Here is a 15445-nt window from a genome sequence, read left to right on the forward strand (position 1 = left end):
GACACACACACACACACACACACACACACACACACACACACACAAACACACACCATCTTGGGTGTGAGAGCCAATTGTGTGAGAGTAATTGGATGAATGATCATTAAAAAGTCAGATGCTGGAGAGGATGTGGAGAAACAGGAATGCTTTTACACTGTTGGTGGGAGTGTAAGTTAGTTCAACCATTATGGAAGACAGTGTGGTGATTCCTCAAGGATCTAGAACCAGAAATACCATTTGACCCAGCAATCCCATTACTGGGTGTATACCCAAAGGATTATAAATCTTTCTACTATAAAGACACATGCACACATATGTTTATTACAGCACTATTCACAATAGCAAAGATGTGGAACCAACCCAGATGCCCATCAATGATAGACTGGATAAGGAAAATGTTGCACATATATACCATGGAATACTATGCAGCCATAAACAAGGATGAGTTCATGTCCTTTGCAGGGACATAGATGAAGCTGGAAATCATCATTCTTGGCAAATTAACACAGGAACAGAAAGCCAAACACATGTTCTCACTCATAAGTGGGAGTTGAACAATGAGAACACATGGACACAGGAAGGGGAACATCACAAGCTGGGGCCTGTCAGTGGGTGGGGGGCTGGGGGAGGGATAGCATTAGGAGACGACGGGTTGATGGGTACAGAAAATCACCATGGCACATGTATACCTATGTAACAAACCTTCATGTTCTGCACATATATCCCAGAACTTAAAGTATAATAATAATAATAAAAGTTCTATGATGTTCTCACTAGGAAAAGAGCTTGCTAAATTTTATTAGGGCTGTGAACTCACCTCAAATAAAAGAGGAGCCCCTAGTACTTCCTCTTCTTACCCATGCAGGGACTAGCTTTTCCACGTCTTCCATAGCTTCAAGTGGAATTTGGACCCCAAAACTGGTAAGTAGGAGGTGGAAGTTGCCCTAGAGTTAGTTTTGGCCTGACCTGCTAGAGTCTTTCCTGAAGGAACCTCACAGGTCATGGGGAGTAGAGTCTTGGCATTTGAATTTGTCTACAAGGTCATCCCCCTCCTTCCACTCCTAACTTTGCCCTCATTAACACACCCAGGTCATTCTGGGGAAGGGCCCGCCTGGTATGAAAATGTCACATGCTCCATAGCCTGTCAAGGCCTGGGAATTTGACTTCTTTACCAGGAGGAAGGCATTGAAGGCCCTGTTAAAATGCACATATGCCATCCAATAAAATGAAAGAAGTGACTTCATTAACCTCTTACTGTGGAGTCCTTGTGTTGCTGATGCCTTTTGACAAAGTACCAGGAACTTCTTCTGGTGATAATGTTGAATGACTACTGAAAACTGTTTAGTGGCTCCTAAATTTTTGTCTTGACCTTCAAGGGTCTGCACAGACTGACCTCTCCAGTCCCCTGGGAACTATCCACTCCTTGCCTGCTTCCCTCCACACTCATTGACTGCCAGTGAGTTCTCCCAACAAGTCAAGTCGTGTGCTGCTTTGGGATCTTTGCACACACTGTCTTCTCTTCTTGATCTGCTCTTTCTCTTTCTCTTCATGGTGCCGTCTTCTCACGGTTCAGGTCTCGCCTTAAAAGTCACCTTCCCAGTTGCCTGAGTTAAGGTAGATCCCTTCTAACTTACTTACATACGGGGCTCCTCAAACTGTATTGTGCATACGACACACCTGGAATCCCGTTAAAATGTAAACTTGGAGTTGGCAGATGGACTTGCCTGCAATTCTGCATTTCTAACGAGCACCCAGGTGAGGTCCATGCTGCTGGTCCATGGACCACATTTTTAGTAGCAAGATAAAGGACTCCTTATGATTACTGCCCATTTTTTATGCCACCCCAAAGCCTCTGAGTTTCCAGGGGGTACCATTTACATAGTATACAATCTCCCTTGCAGTTGGAGTTGGGCAACCAGGTAATGGGACAATCCTTCTCCTATTAGAATATGAGCTCCATAAATGCAGGGGCCTTTGTGTCCCCAGCACTTAAACAGCTTAAACAGTGCCTGAGTGTTGAGAGGTGATTGAATGAGGACATCTGAGACACTATGGAGGGGAGGGAGGTGGTGGTTACCTCAATAGCCACAGCGATGTCAGGGGAACACAGTTCCCAAATTCTCAGATCCTGCAGCACCTTCAGGAGGACGTGGGGTCGAATCCGCAAGTCCAGGTTTTCTCCAAACTTCTGCAGTTTTACCAGGATCTTTTTGGCGGGGCGGAAGTTCTTTAGATCCTCTGGCAGTTTGGACAACAGATCAAAATACCTTCAATTCCAAGAGGAGAGGGCAAGTTAGGAAGCTGCTGGAAGATCTGAGCACCTATGGCCATCCATCTCCGCTTTGTCTTTCTGCTACTCTGTGATGTCTCCAGGGCAGCAGGATTCTTTATCTAGGGGCCTTTCCTCTGTGGCCCACAGATCAGGCATGTGTTTACTTTTGGGGGTAGGAAAAGATGGAGAATGACTTGCATTTCATTACAAAATAAAACAAAGGTACGATTTCAAGGGATGTATTTGTAATTTTTCTATCAGACAATGTGAAATGTTAGAAGAAAGGAATGGACTTTGGGATCTGAAACTTCTCTTCTGAGGGTTAATGAGGTTGGAGTGGATGTACACACATCTATGAGATGTCTTCGAGGATGCAGGAGGCTCTCACACCCAGGATGGTGTGTGTGTGTGTGTGTGTTTGTGTGTGTGTGTATATATTTTCTATCTCTTTGATTAATGATCAAAGTTGGATCAAAGCTTTGAGTATTTCAGTGTTGTGTGAATGTGAGAGTAGTTTTGGAATCCATCCTTGAATAACCTATTTGGTCTAATCTACCTTAGGTCTAACCTAAGGAGATGGTTCAGATGTGATCAGGTCTTAAGGCAGGTGGATCTCTTTTAAAAGAAATCCTTCACCCCTTGCTGTATATGTGCTCATTGTGGAAAATTTTGAAGATGAAATTGATCATCCATTCTATATTTTGGGCTTCTCATACTGCTTTATATTCTACAATATACATTTATTATATTGATTCCTGTCTCCTTGTTTAGAATCAAGTCTCGTTGAGGAGAAGAGGAAACTTGTCTGAATTATTCAGTATTCAGATTGCTAGAATACTGCCTGACTCATAGTAGGTGCTCAATAACAATCATTTGAAAGACTGAATGAGTAATTGGATGAATGAACAACTACAACTGAACATCATCCTTACTAGGCTGTGGTTTGTTTGACTTGATTTTAATGTTACTATGGAAGGCAATTACTTCCCCCATAATAATGACAGAAATTCCACCATTAGATTTGTGGGCTGAATCTTACGGTGGGAGGACCAGCATTAATTTCCTTCCATAATACCTTTATGTGAATTAGTTCATAACACCCTTTCCTCCTCCCCCCAACTTCCCTCCCACAGAGGGAAGAGGGTTTGCAGAAGACCCTTTTCCCCCTTTCCTAAGAGTATCCCTCTTATATGACTCATGTATCTTCAGGGTCAGACATTGCTTGTGAGAAAGTGATGTTTTGGGATGTGAGGTGGCGTAGAAGTTCCCACAACTCTGCAAAGACTCCAGCGACCTGCTTGTAAGTTCCTGTTTCACATTATAAAACTCATGGAAGGGATTCTGTGTACATTTTTTACTTTCTCATCTTCGTCTTAGATCTTAATGTATTCACCCTGCTAGGATGGAGTTCAGGACACCACAGTTCAGTAGATTCCAATTCTGTATAGCAAATGAGCATACAGACTGAGGTTAGACAGGGGTTCGAATCCTAAATTCACCAGTTAACTGATGGTGTGAACTTTGACAAATGAATTTACCCCTCTGAGTCTCTGTTTCCTTGTTTGTGAAATGGGAGTTAATATGTACCTTTCAGGATTATTTTGTTGGGAGGATAAAATAGAGGATTTATGAAAATTGCTTATATAGTAACTGCCATCTAGTAATCACTCAATTCATGTTGCTTTTTTTGTTGTTACTTATCATCACCCTTGTGCTGTGGCACAGTGTTTCTAGGATATGCCTGCCTGGTTTTGCATTTTTTAGGGATTACATCGCTTCGGGGATGCAGTGATCACCCCATAGACCTTGGAATCTGTAGAAATTTTCAGGTTGATATGCCTCATCTGCCTGTTCCACAGGGCCTGGCAAGTCTGAATCAAACAGCAGGTAAATATGGAGAACACAATGGATTGGATTATCTGTGATTTCAGAAACCAGGAGTTTTGGGCCTGATTGTGCTCTGGATTTAGTGTGTCTGGGGGGTGGGGGATCGTACTGGTGGCCAATGACAGTTTTGGAGTAATGCCTCTCTATGCCTTGAAGGAGAGTGGAATCAGTTGTGATCTTGTAATAACAACACCCTGTCCTCTTCCAGGGACCATCTTATGTGGTTCTTAGGATATTTACCAGTGGTCTGCAATTTCTTCTGCATCTCCTTTTACTACAGATATGTGATGTCTCATTTTTGCTATGTCCTTTTGAAAACTAGAGACAAGGACAAAAGCACGGAACTTCTGGATACCTCTTTCTTCTTGGCGCCTACAAGGTTGTATGAGAAAGAGAAGAATAAGATTCCCTCCTCTTATAACCACCCTAGCTAACCTTTGAGATCTGACTTAAACACTTTTTCCTTCATGAGGCTTTTCTTAACCCTGTCAGCTAGTCTTTAACTTAGGCTCTTGCTTTTGCCACAAGAGGATACAGCTCTCTCCAAGGTCCTGAAGCACTATTTTCCAGTTATTTTCCTCATAAACTTTTTATTAGCTTTCATTCTCTTCCTACTTCTGATTGTATTTACACAGCTTTGCAGTCTCTAAGATGGGGAATAATAATGATTCCTATTTGTCAGATGTGAGAATTAAATGATACAATGTGTGTCAAGTGTTGAGCTTCATGCCAGACACACGGTAGGTGTTAACTCGTGCTGTTTCCTCTCTTCCCCACTCCCCTTATCATTTTGTGCCTATGTTCTGTCTCTCCAATGAGACTTTATATGATAAATATCACCATGTCACCCCACTGCATACAGCTTTCAATGGCTTTTCAGTTTGTTCAGAATAAATTCTTCTCCAAGACTCTAAATAATTCAGCCCTCACATTTTCCGGCTGTATCCCCATCCTTTCCATCCCTTCTCTTCCAGAATTTTATCCTTTGGGTCATGATCAAAGTCTCTGAGATAAAGCTCAGCCTCCACAGCTGGGCTATCACAGCTTTTATAATCTGGCTTGTCTAGCTCTCTGATAACCTTGCAAACACCCTATGCCCCAGCCACACTTGACTACTAGCAGTTCCCTGGCTGTCTGTGCCCCTCTGACTTCTGAGACCTAGCTGTTGCTTTTCCTTGAAACTCCCTTCCACCCTACTTTTCCAGCATGACTTTTTAAAAATTTGTTTTAGATTTGGGGCTACATGTGAAGATTTGTTACACAGATAAACATGTGTCACGGGGGTTTAGTGTACATATTACTACATCACCCAGGTATTAAGCTCTGTACCCAATAGTTATATTTTCTGCTCTTCCCCCTCCTCCCACCATACCCCCTCAAAGTAGACTCCAGTGTCTGTTGTTTCCTCCTTTGTGTTCATAAATTCTTATCATTTAGCTCCCACTTATAAGTGAGAACATGTAGTATTTGGTTTTCTGTTTCTGCGTTAGTTTGCTAGGATCATAGCCTTCAGCTCCATCTATGTTCCCAAAAAATACATGATCTCATTCCTTTTTATGGCTGCATAATATTCCGTGGTGTATATGTACCACTTTTTTAATCCAGTCTGTCATTGATGGGCATTTAGATTGATTCTGTGTCCTTACTATTGTGAATAGTGCTGCAGTGAACATTCACATGCATGTGTCTTTATGGTAGAATGATTTATGTTCCTTTGGGTAGTATATACCCAGTAATGGGATTGCTGGATTAAATGGTAGTTCTGTTTTTAGCTCTTTGAGGGATAGTCATACTGCTTTCCACAATGGTTGAACTAATTTACACTCCCACCAACAGCATATAAGGATTCCTTTTACTCCACAACCTCGCCAGCATCTGTTATTTTTTGACTTTTTAATAATAGTCATTCTGACTGTTATGAGATGGTATCTCCTTGTGGTTTTGATTTGCATTTCTCTAACGATCAGTGATGTTGAGCTTTTTAAAATATGCTTCTTGGCCACATGTATGTCTTCTTTTAAGAAAGTGTTTGTTCATATCCTTTGCCCACTTTTCAATGGGTTGTTTTTCTCTTGTAAATTTCTTTAAGTTCCTTACAGATTCTGGGTATTAGACCTTTGTTAGATGCATAGTTTGCAAATATTTTCTCCCATTCTATGGGTTGTCAGTTTACTCTGTTGATAGCGTCTTTTGCTGGGTGGAAGCTCTTAAGTTCAATTAGATCCCATTTGTCAATTTTTGCTTTTGTTGCAATTGCTTTTGGTGTCTTTGTCATAAAATCTTGCCCATTCCTAGGTCTGGGATGGTATTGCCTAAGTTGTCTTCCAGGGAGTTTTTAGTTTTGGGTTTTACATTTAAGTCTTTAATCCATCTTGAGTTGATTTTTCTGTATGGTGTAAGGGAGGGGTCCAGCTTCAATCTTCTGCATATGGCTAGCCAGTTATCCCAGCACTATTTACCAAATAGAGAGTCTTTTCTCCATTGCTTGTTTTTGTCACCTTTGTTAAAGATCAGATGGTCACAGATGTGCAGCCTTACTCTGGGCTCTCTATTCTGTTCTATCAGTCTATATGCCTGTTTTTGTACCAGTACCATGCTGTTTTGGTCACTGTCACCTTGTAGTATAGTTTGAGGTCAGGTGATGTGATTCCTCCAGTTTTCTTCTTTTTGCTTAAGATTGCCTTGGTTATTCAGGCTCTTTTTTGGTTCCATATAATTTTTAAAATAATTTTTTTCTAGTTCTGTGAAGAATATCTTTTTGGTAGTTTGATAGGAACATAATTGAATCTATAAATTGCTTTGGGCAGTATAGCCATTTTAGTGATATTGATTCTTCCTACTCATGAGCATGGGATGTTTTTCCATTTGTTTGTATCTTCTCTGATTTCTTTGAGCTGTGTTTTGTAATTCTTATTGTAGAAATCTCTCTTCCCTGATTAGCTGTATTCCTAGGTATTTTTTGTGGCAGTTGTGGATGAAATTACCTTTCTGATTTGGCCCTCAGTTTGGTTGTTATTGGTGTATTGGGATGCTAGTGATTTTTGTACATTGATTTTGTATCCTGAAACTTGTTTATCAGCTGAATGAGCTTTTGGGCTGATACTATGGATATTTCTAGATATAGAATCATGTCATCTGCAAGCAGAGATAGTTTGACTTCCTCTCTTCCTATTTGGATGTGCTTTATTTCTTTCTCTTGCCTGATTGCTCTGGTTAAGACTTCCAATAGTACAACAAATGGAAGTGGTGGGAGAGGACATCCTTGTCTTGTGCTGGTTGTCAAGAGGAATGCTTCCAGCTTTTGCCCATTCAGTATGATGTTGGCTATGGATTTGTCATAGATGGCTCTTATTATTTTGAGGTATGTTCCCTCAATACCTAGTTGATTGAGAGCTTTTAACATGGAGCAATGTTGAATTTTATCAAAAGCCTTTTCTACTTCTGTTGAGATAATCATGTGGTTTTTGTCTTTAGTTCTCTTTATATGATAAATCATATTTATTAATTTTTGTATGTTGAACCAACCTCATATCCCAGGTACAAAGCCTACTTGATCATGGTGGATTAGCTTTTTGATATGCTGCTGGATTTGGTTTGCAAGTATTTTGTTGAGAATTTTGCATTGATATTCATCAAAATACTGGCTTGAAGTTTTCTTTTTTTGTGGTGTCTCTGCCAGGTTTTGGAATAAAGATGATATGGCCTCATGGAATGAGTTGGGAAGAAGTCCCTTCTCCTCAATTTTTGGAATACTTTCTGTAGAAATGGTACCAGCTCTTGTTTTTACATCTGATAGAACTTGGTTGTTAATCCATCAGGTCCTGGGCATTTTTTTGGTTGGTAGGCTATTCTATTACTGATTCAATTGTAGAGTTTGATATTGATCTGTTCAGGGAATCAGTTTCTTCCTGGCTCAGTCTTGGGAGGGTGTATGTGTCCAGGAATTTATCTGTCTCTTCCAGGTTTTCTAGTTTGTGTACATAGAGTTGTTTGTAGTAGTTTCTGATGGTTGTTTTTATTTCTGTGGGGTCAGTAGTAACATTCCCTTCATCATTTCTAATTGTGTTTTTTGGATCTTCTCTGTTTTCTTCTTAATTAGTCCAGCTAGTGGCCTATTTATTTTATTATTCTTTTTCAAAAAATCAACTTCTGGATTTGTTTGTCTTTTGAATGGTTTTTCATGTCTTGATTTCCTTCAGTTCAGGTCTGATTTTTGTTATTTCTCATCTTCTGCTAGCTTTGGGGTTGGTTTGTTCTTGCTTTTCTAATTCTTTCAGTTGTGAATTTAGGTTGTTAATTTGAGATCTTTATAACTTTTTGATGTGGGTATTTAGTGCTATGAGTTGCCCTCTTAATACTGCATTAGCTGTGTCCCAGAGATTCTGGTATATTGTATCTTTGTTCTCATTATTTTTGAAAAACTTCCTGATTTCTGCCTTAATTTCATTATTTACTCAAAAGCCATTTAGGAGCATGTTGTTTACTTTCCATGTAATTGTACAATTTTGAGTGATATTCTTTGTGTTGACTTCTATTTTTATTGTACTATGGTCTGAGAGTGTGTTTGGTATGATTTTGGTTCTTTTACATATATTGAGGATTGTTTTAGGTCCAATTATGTGGTCAATTTTAAGTATGTGCTATGTGGTGATAAGAAGAATGTATATTCTGTTGTTTTTGGGTGGAGACTTCTGTAAAGGTCTGTCAGATCCATTTGTTCCAATGCTGAGTTTAGGTCCAGAAAATCTTTGTTAATTTTCTGCCTCAATTATCTGTTTAATACTGTCAGTAGAGTGTTGAAGTCTCCCACTATTATTGAGTGGGAGTCTGTGTCTCTTTGTAGGCCTCTAAGAACTTGTTCTATAAATCTGGGTGCTCCTATGTTGGATGCATATATATTTATGATAGTTAGGTCTTCTTGAATTTGAACCCTTTACAATTATGTAATGCCCTTCCTTGTCTTTTATGATCTTTGCTTGTTTCAAATCTGTTTTGTCTGAAATTAGGATGGCAATGCCTGCTTTTTTCTGTTTTCCATTTGCTTGGTAGGTTTTCCTTCAACCCTTTATTTTGAGCCTATAACTGTCATTATACATGAGATGAGTCTCTTAAAGACAGCATACCATTGGGTCTTGCTTTGTTATCCAGCTTGCCACTCTGTGAATTTTAAGTGGTGCATTTAGCCCATTTACATTCAAGGTTAGTATTGATATGTGTGGATTTGATCCTGTCACTGTGCTGTTAGCTGGTTATTATGCTGGCTTGTTTGTGTGGTTGCTTTACAGTGACACTGGTCTGTATGTTTAAGTGTGTTTTTATATTAGCTGATAGCAGTCCTTCCTTTCTATATTTAGTACTCCTTTCAAGATTTCTTGGAAGGCATGCTTGGTGGTGATTAAGTCCCTCAACATTTGCTTATCTGAAGAGGATCTTATTTCTCTTTCACGTAGGAAGCTTAGTTTGTCTGGATATGAAATTCTTGGTTGAATATTTTTTTCTTTAAGGATATTGAATATAGTCCCCCAATCTCTTCTGGTTTATAGGGTTTCAGCTGAGAGGTCTGCTGTTAGCCTGATGGGGATCCCTTTTTTGGTGACCTGCCCTTTCTCTCTAGCAGCCCTTAACATTCTTCATTTTGACCTTGGAAAATCTGCTGATTATGTGTCTTGGGGATGACCTTCTTGTGTAGACTCTTGCAGGAGTTGTCTGTATTTCCTGAATTTGACTATTGGCTTCTCTAGCAAGGTTGGGAAAGTTTTCATGGATGACATCCTGAAATATATTTTCCAAGTTGTTCAGCATGACTCTTTGGGTTTGAATTCTAGCTTTACTACTTAGCCACTGGAGAACCTTTGATAAGAGACCTCTCTGAGCTCACTTTTATCATCTACAAAATAAGTCTAATGATAGCACCTACCTCATAGGATTGTTGTGAGCATTAAATGATATGTAAATACAAAGCTCTTACATCCATGACTGGTACATAGTAAGTGCCCTGGGAATATCATCTATGTTTATTAAAGTGAAAATATTGTTTCCAGCTGTGTGTGGCTCATGCTTGCAAACCCAGCATTTTGGGAAGCCAAGGTGAGAGGACTGCTTGAGGCCAGGAGTTTGACACCAGCCTGGGCAATATAGTGAGACCCTATCTGTAAAAAAAATACCCCAAAACCAAAAAACAAAACCAAAAACCTTAGCACTTGAGGCTGCAGTAAGGTATGATCATGCCACTGAACTTCCAGCCTGTGTAATAGAGCAAAACCCTATCTCAAATAAATAAATAAATAAATAAAATAAAATAAAGTAAAATAAAATAAAATAAAATGCTGCTTCCTCCAAGGAGATCTTTCTGAGGGCTGTCCTGGGCCAGGCGGGGCATCCCTTTTGTGTTCCCTTAGCAGGCTGCTTCCTCCCACAACCTCCAGACCCCTGCGTGCTAATTTCCTGTTTACTTTTCCATCTTCCCTACTGGACTCTTAGCTCCCAGAAGAAGAGAGCAAGGATTAGTCTTCTCCAAACCCTAGCCTCAGAGCATTCAGCCCATCAGTACTGTGAGAATGAGAGTGCAGCGGGCCATAATGCAAACTTTGTTGTATAGATATATTTATTGGGGTGGATGGTCTCTGGAGTCAAGGGGTAAGCTAGAAAGGGAGGAAATTATTGGGTTGTCAGAACAGAGAAGAAAAGCTTTCAATAGCTTTCTGGTGCTCTTAAAATCAAATCCCACATCATAACTCTGGCATTTGTGGCTTGCATGATGCAGCCCTCATCTACCACTTGTCTGTCCTCTTCAAATTCTCCATGTCCCTTCTGGACTTGGGACTTTGCATGCACTTTTCCTTCTACCTGGAATGTAATTCCACCTTCTCATCACACTGCCGGCTCTTCCTTATCCTTCAGGACTCATCTGAAAGTCACCTCCTCAGAGAGGTCTTCCCAGATTTCCCAATCTAGATTAGGTACCTATGCTGTCTGTCTCTCTCTCTTGTAGCACCCTGTTCTCTTACTGTAGGACAATGATTATAATTTGTACCTACATATTTATGATGCAATTAATTTGTTTCTGCCCATATTTTCCAGAAGACTGTGAGCTCCCTGAGGACAGAGAGCAAGCTCTTCTTTGTGATATAGCCCCAGCACCTGGCACCTGGCAGGTATATAGTAGGTACCCAGTGAATGCCCTTCAAATGAATGGATATATGTGTGCCCTTACTTCATGAGGATTTCCATCTTGTCCTGCAGGCAGAAGCCAGCCTCCTGGGCTACGCTGTAAAACTTGGCCCTCATGCTGTTACACACCCCACTCTTGTACTGGATGTTGATGTCACAATTAGTGCGGCTGTGGACACAGATAAGAAGGGCTTGGGGGATGGAGCCCAGGGATGTCCCCTAGTAATCTGGGTCCCACTCTGCCCCCCCTTGGCCCCAAGGTGCTCTGCATGTAGGACTCCCTGTAGCCACCTGGGTTCTCTGCCCTCACCTGGAGCCTTCCTAAGCATCCCCCTGGATGTAGGAAGGACAGATCTTCCCAATAGCATCAGGATGGTTGTTCAGACCCTATTAAATGAGCCCACAGTGAGACAGCTGGTCACTGGAGCCCAGCGAATGTTAAGGATGGGAGATGGAATTTGGAGCTGGGAGATTCAGGCTCAAAGTCCAGCTCCACCACTTCTTAGCTGTGTGGCCTCAGGCAAGACATTTCACATGGCCAGGTTTCTGCCTGCTCCTTTGTAAGATGGGATAATGCCCCTGCCTCATAGGATCGGTTTTGAGGAACAAGGAAGGTAATGAAGACAGAATGCTTTTCATGGTGCCTGGCACAGCGGAGGAGTTTGCCATTGTCTGCCATTGCTGCTCAGCTTCTTGACTATGAGTCCCTAAACCTGGGGATCCCGTGTCCTTCATCATCGTCTATGGCTGTAGGGAGTCTGGTCTGCGTTCGGTCATTTCCACACCCCTGGAATATAGAGGGTGTGGTCACCACATTCCCTGTTGTGTGGCTCCTTCCATTGCCCTCCTGGCTTACTTTTTAGACTTCTTCTGGACTGGTTGGATGTGGCTTTCTGCACTTGTACTGCTGGATCTCTCACTGAAACACAAAAGGATGGTTGCAAGTTGCTCAGAGTCTGCTTTTCAAGAAAAGGGTGTCCCCAGGGCTCCATGGCACCTGCTAGCTTCCAGAATTCAGGCAAGGGAGGTGGTGCTAATCAAGGTAGCAGTCACAGAACTCTATGAATTTCTTCCCACCTCTTGGCCTTTCCTCCTGCCATATTCCTGCCTGGAGGGTCCTCTTTGTTTATTTTCTACCAACTTAAATCCTACCCTGCCTTATGGTCCACGACAAGTCCTGTATATCTGAACTCTCCTGTCTAATTTTGACCTTCCGACTCTGCGTATTGTCAGGATTATGTCTTTTCTGGATCTCAGTTTCATTTGTGTAAAACTGTTCTCTTTGTCTGGAGGGTGAATTGGCTTAGGACCTTTCCATACTCCTCTCCATACCCAACACTTAACACTGGGCCAGGTGCAGATTTAGTGAAGCCCAACACCCATTGTACCCCTTGTAAGTCTGTAAGCAAGCAGCTCCCTTCTGGATGGTCAGTTTCCTCATCTGTGACCCATCAACTCATCATGCCATCCAACCCTTTCTAGGTGTGGATGATTGAATCCTCATATGGATACACCCTCTTGTGACTCTGCCTGGGCAAGCTTCCTAGACGGGGATGAAGAGCCCCTACCCCTGCCCACCACCCCCGCTCATGCCTTTCTCCAGGATCCTTGTTTAGGGACTTGGGCTTTCAGCACCATTGTCTAGCACCTTCTTTCTGACTGTGTTTCCCCTTCTTTCTTCCAAATGCTTGGAAAACTGTCTGACCACTTTATCTGTGTGGCTCTGGGGGAGGGGGTGGTAAGACTGTTTTCCTTATTAATAGGATGTGTGGGTAACCTTTTGCTTCTAGCCCTGTGGCATTTGGGACTTCTTTAGGCAGGCAGGCCTGGCCATTTTCCAGACCCCTCCCCATAGAAAAGGTCCTGGCCTTTGCTGGTTTCCCCAGAAGCTCACAGGACTAGACCTGGAGGTCTTAGGCCTAGTAAGCAAATCCTCATCCTACTTGGGTAAGAAGCAGGCCCCCATTAACAATATCCAGAAAGCCTTGATTTTGGATTCCAACCAGCTGCCGTAATCCCTGCAGATGAATTCTTTGGGGCAGCGTGGTGGCCCTGACCTTCCTCCTGTAGATGGCTCTCTTCTTTTCAAGAGCTTTGACAGTGATTGAGGGAGGAGGTGGGAGGTAAGGAAGGTGGTGTTATTAGTGAGTGATAAGCAAGAGACAGAAATAAGCAGCAAAAGACCCTTCTGCCTGTCTCACTCTGCACCCCCCGCCTGGCCCTCTTTGAGTTTCAGCTGCACTGGTCTTTTCTTGGTGCTCCTGAGCTTCCTCCTGCCCCAGGACCTTTGCACACGCTATTGCCCCTGCTTGGAACAGCATTCCCACCTTTTCCACCTCATAGTCTAGTCAATTCTCCTTTGTCCTTAAGTTCTCAGCTTAAACATCAGACGCAGTGTTGGTTAGCACCCAGTACCCCTACTTCTTTTTCAGAACACTTCACAGTCATGATGTTATGGCTAGCTGTGGGATTATCTGAGAAATGTTTGACTCTCCCATTAGATCAGCAGTTCTTAAGCCTGGGTAGAATTCAAGGGGTCTGTGAATGCAGATGGGAAAAAAGTTGCATCTTTAGTTGAACTAACCTTCAACCAAAATGGAAATTACAGGTATTTGCCTATCACATTACAATTGTGAGAGATATTTTGAAAAATCATTTATACTCAACACTAATCCAAAATTACAGGAGTTGAGTTTTGTTATATAATGCATTGTGAAAGACACACATAGATTACCATATTCCAAATTTGATTGTAATATAGCAATCTAGATTACTATAAATATCTTAGTGATCTTTTGTAATGTATAGTATGCATTTAAAAACATCTTTCTTAAAGGAGTCCATAGGTTTTCTCAGACTTCCAAGGAGTCCATGGCACATAAAAGGTTATAACCCCAGCCCAGACACAGAGATCCACGAGGGCAGGCTGTGTTTGTTTCATTTGCTGCTGAATCCCCCAAACCTAGCACAGTTACTGGCACAGACGGGGAATCTAAGAATGTTCTCTAAATGGGCCGGGCTCATGCCTGTAATTCCAGCACTTTAGGAGGCCGAGGGAGGCAGATCACTTGAGGTCAGGAGTTCAAGACCAGCCTGGCCAACATGGTGAAACCCCGTCTCTACTAAAAATACAAAAATTAGCAGGGCATAGTGGTGCGTGCCTGTAATCCCAGCTACTCGGGAGGCTGAGGAAGGAGAATCACTTGAACCCAGGAGGTGGAGATTGCAGTCAGCCGAGATCACACCACTGCACTCCAGCCTGGCTGACAGAGCAAGACTCCATCTCAAACAAAACAAAACAAAACAAAACAAAACAAAAAAAAGAGAGTATTCTCTAAATGAACAAATAAATTGGGGGAAGATCTCCACCTCCCCCATTATAAATTACCCAAGTAGAGAGAAAGAGACATAGTCTTGTACCACATCCTCCCTACCTCACTTCTCCATGACTAGAAGATTTTAACTTGATGGTATATAATTGTTGGGGAGAAATACCTGAATTCTCACCCCTGGTCCTGCAGTAAAGGAGCTTGTTTCTAATGAGGTCATAAGAAGGAAAAAGTTCCCTCTTCCCTGTCCCACTTTCCATGGTCTGGGGAGGCGCGTCCCTACAGTGGTTCCTGTAACTGTGGGCTGCCTTCCAAGGCACCTGCTGCAGGCTCCAGACTTTCCTACCTTGATTTGTGGGTGGTCTGCATTTCCTTATAAGCAGAATTACTCTTGTTTTGTTTCAGCACTGACAAGAGGCTGCAAGGCAAAACGAGTCCTTTAACAAGCCACTGAATTAATGAAGCTTTTGTGCAGTAACTACGTGTGAGAGGAGGGGGAATTCTCTTTCTAGAGCAAGAATCTTCAGACTCTACTGAGCTCAGCACTCACCTGGAGAGTTTGCTAAGAATACAGATTCCTCGGCCACATTTTCTGGGACTTGAATCATTGCCTGGACGGGGGCCCCAGAAGGTGCATTTAGCTCACACATATAGGTAGGTACACACACACACCCTCTCCTAAAATTCCCCACCATACAGAAAATACTGCGAAATAATGCCCACCTGAAGTGCTTGTTAAAAAAATATAGCTACTGGCCAGGCTTGATGGTTCATGCCTGTAATCCCA

At 42.0% G+C, this 15445-nt stretch overlaps 1 protein-coding gene across 12 annotated transcripts in view; it reads right to left on the reverse strand.

Moving 5' to 3' along the window:
* CCDC60 (coiled-coil domain containing 60) overlaps window positions 1-15445 on the reverse strand; it is a 210808-nt gene that overhangs the window by 8206 nt on the left and 187157 nt on the right. For 9 of the 12 annotated variants that reach the window (XM_017879068.1, XM_017879066.1, XM_017879073.1 and 6 more), the window contains 5 exons: window positions 15005-15076; window positions 12186-12248; window positions 11373-11498; window positions 4400-4531; window positions 2078-2267 (listed from right to left, as the gene is read on the reverse strand). In XM_017879068.1, coding sequence (XP_017734557.1) covers window positions 2078-2267; window positions 4400-4531; window positions 11373-11498; window positions 12186-12248; window positions 15005-15076 — 583 coding nt within the window. The remainder of the gene's footprint in view (window positions 1-2077; window positions 2268-4399; window positions 4532-11372; window positions 11499-12185; window positions 12249-15004; window positions 15077-15445) is intronic. The other 3 variants (XM_017879067.1, XM_017879072.1, XM_017879077.1) reach the window with 3 other exon arrangements.

The sequence above is a fragment of the Rhinopithecus bieti genome, unplaced genomic scaffold, assembly GCF_001698545.2.
Source record: "Rhinopithecus bieti isolate Rb0 unplaced genomic scaffold, ASM169854v2 scaffold_11938, whole genome shotgun sequence".
Classification (NCBI taxonomy): domain Eukaryota; kingdom Metazoa; phylum Chordata; class Mammalia; order Primates; family Cercopithecidae; genus Rhinopithecus; species Rhinopithecus bieti.